General features: G+C 57.9%; 1 protein-coding gene across 1 annotated transcript in view; it reads right to left on the bottom strand.

The window, feature by feature from the left end:
• Window positions 1–1,011, bottom strand: part of SPATA21 (spermatogenesis associated 21) — a 54,798-nt gene that overhangs the window by 33,963 nt on the left and 19,824 nt on the right. The window contains exons 5-6 of the mRNA XM_011939875.1: window positions 507–790; window positions 105–153 (exon numbers count right to left, since the gene is read on the bottom strand). Of these exons, the coding sequence (XP_011795265.1) occupies window positions 105–153; window positions 507–790 (333 nt within the window). The remainder of the gene's footprint in view (window positions 1–104; window positions 154–506; window positions 791–1,011) is intronic.

Genomic DNA, 1,011 nt, shown 5'->3' with positions numbered 1-1,011 from the left:
AGGTGTTTGACGTGTCATATCTGCCTCTGCCCTTTTCCTCCTCCTGATCCCCCCTGCCCTTCCCCTACACAGCCTGTCCCCATCCCCATTATGGCTCTACTTACTGGTGGAGGAAGAGGCCCCGGTGCTGGCTGGGTCTCCACAGCCTCACCCCTGAATAGAGGAGAAACCCGCAGGTGGGGGAAGGGCTCAGCTGAAGGTTTGCCCCCCTGCCCTCCCCTCTCAGCCCCGAGGACACTCAGTTCCACCCCAGCCTCATCCCCTTGGCCTTCTCATCTCAGGGGGCTCCTTATTTCCCCCCATCCTCATGTATACAGGCTCACGGAACCAAGAATTCTGGTATTCCAGCCGTTACACAGATGGGGAAATTGAGACCCAGGGGAGCATGACTTGCCCAAGGTCCTCTACCAGGTCAGGAGCAGTCTGGACTAGAATTCACCTCACCTGAAACTCAGCAGAAGGGCATCCTTGTTGGGGGCAGGGGATGGCACTGGAGGGTGACTTACCCTCCTTTTGTTTTTGTAGGTCCAGGCGTGGATGGCAGGAAGGAGCTGGCTGTCTTTTCCTCCGGAGCCATCATGGACATTGGGGGCATTGCTTCCTGAGAGCTGTCCCCATGTACCCCTGGGCTGGGCTCTGGTGGAGCCTCCTGTGGCCTGATGTGTGGGACATCTGCCTCCTTGGGGTGCTTGTCTCCCAGTGGCTGGCCACGGCCGGCCAAGGGGCAGCAAGGCTCTGCTGGCTGCACTATGTCTGCCTGGTGACCGAGGGTGGATTGATATCCGGGGCCCTGCCAAGGACAAGGACACTAAGGCTGGGGAACTCCATCCTGGTTCCCAGGTGAACCTCAAAGCTCCAGGTGAACTGGAGACCAGTTACGACACGCTTACTAGGATCCCAGCACTTCAGGCATCATCTTACTTAATTCTCCCAGTGCCCCTAGAAGGCAGCACAGGTACTCCTACATTTAGAGGGGTGAAGAAATTGAAGCCCAGAGAAGGCGTGGCCTAC

Source organism: Colobus angolensis, unplaced genomic scaffold (genome assembly GCF_000951035.1).
Source record: "Colobus angolensis palliatus isolate OR3802 unplaced genomic scaffold, Cang.pa_1.0 Scaffold185, whole genome shotgun sequence".
NCBI lineage: Eukaryota > Metazoa > Chordata > Mammalia > Primates > Cercopithecidae > Colobus > Colobus angolensis.
This window is presented reverse-complemented; position numbering and strand designations above follow the sequence as displayed.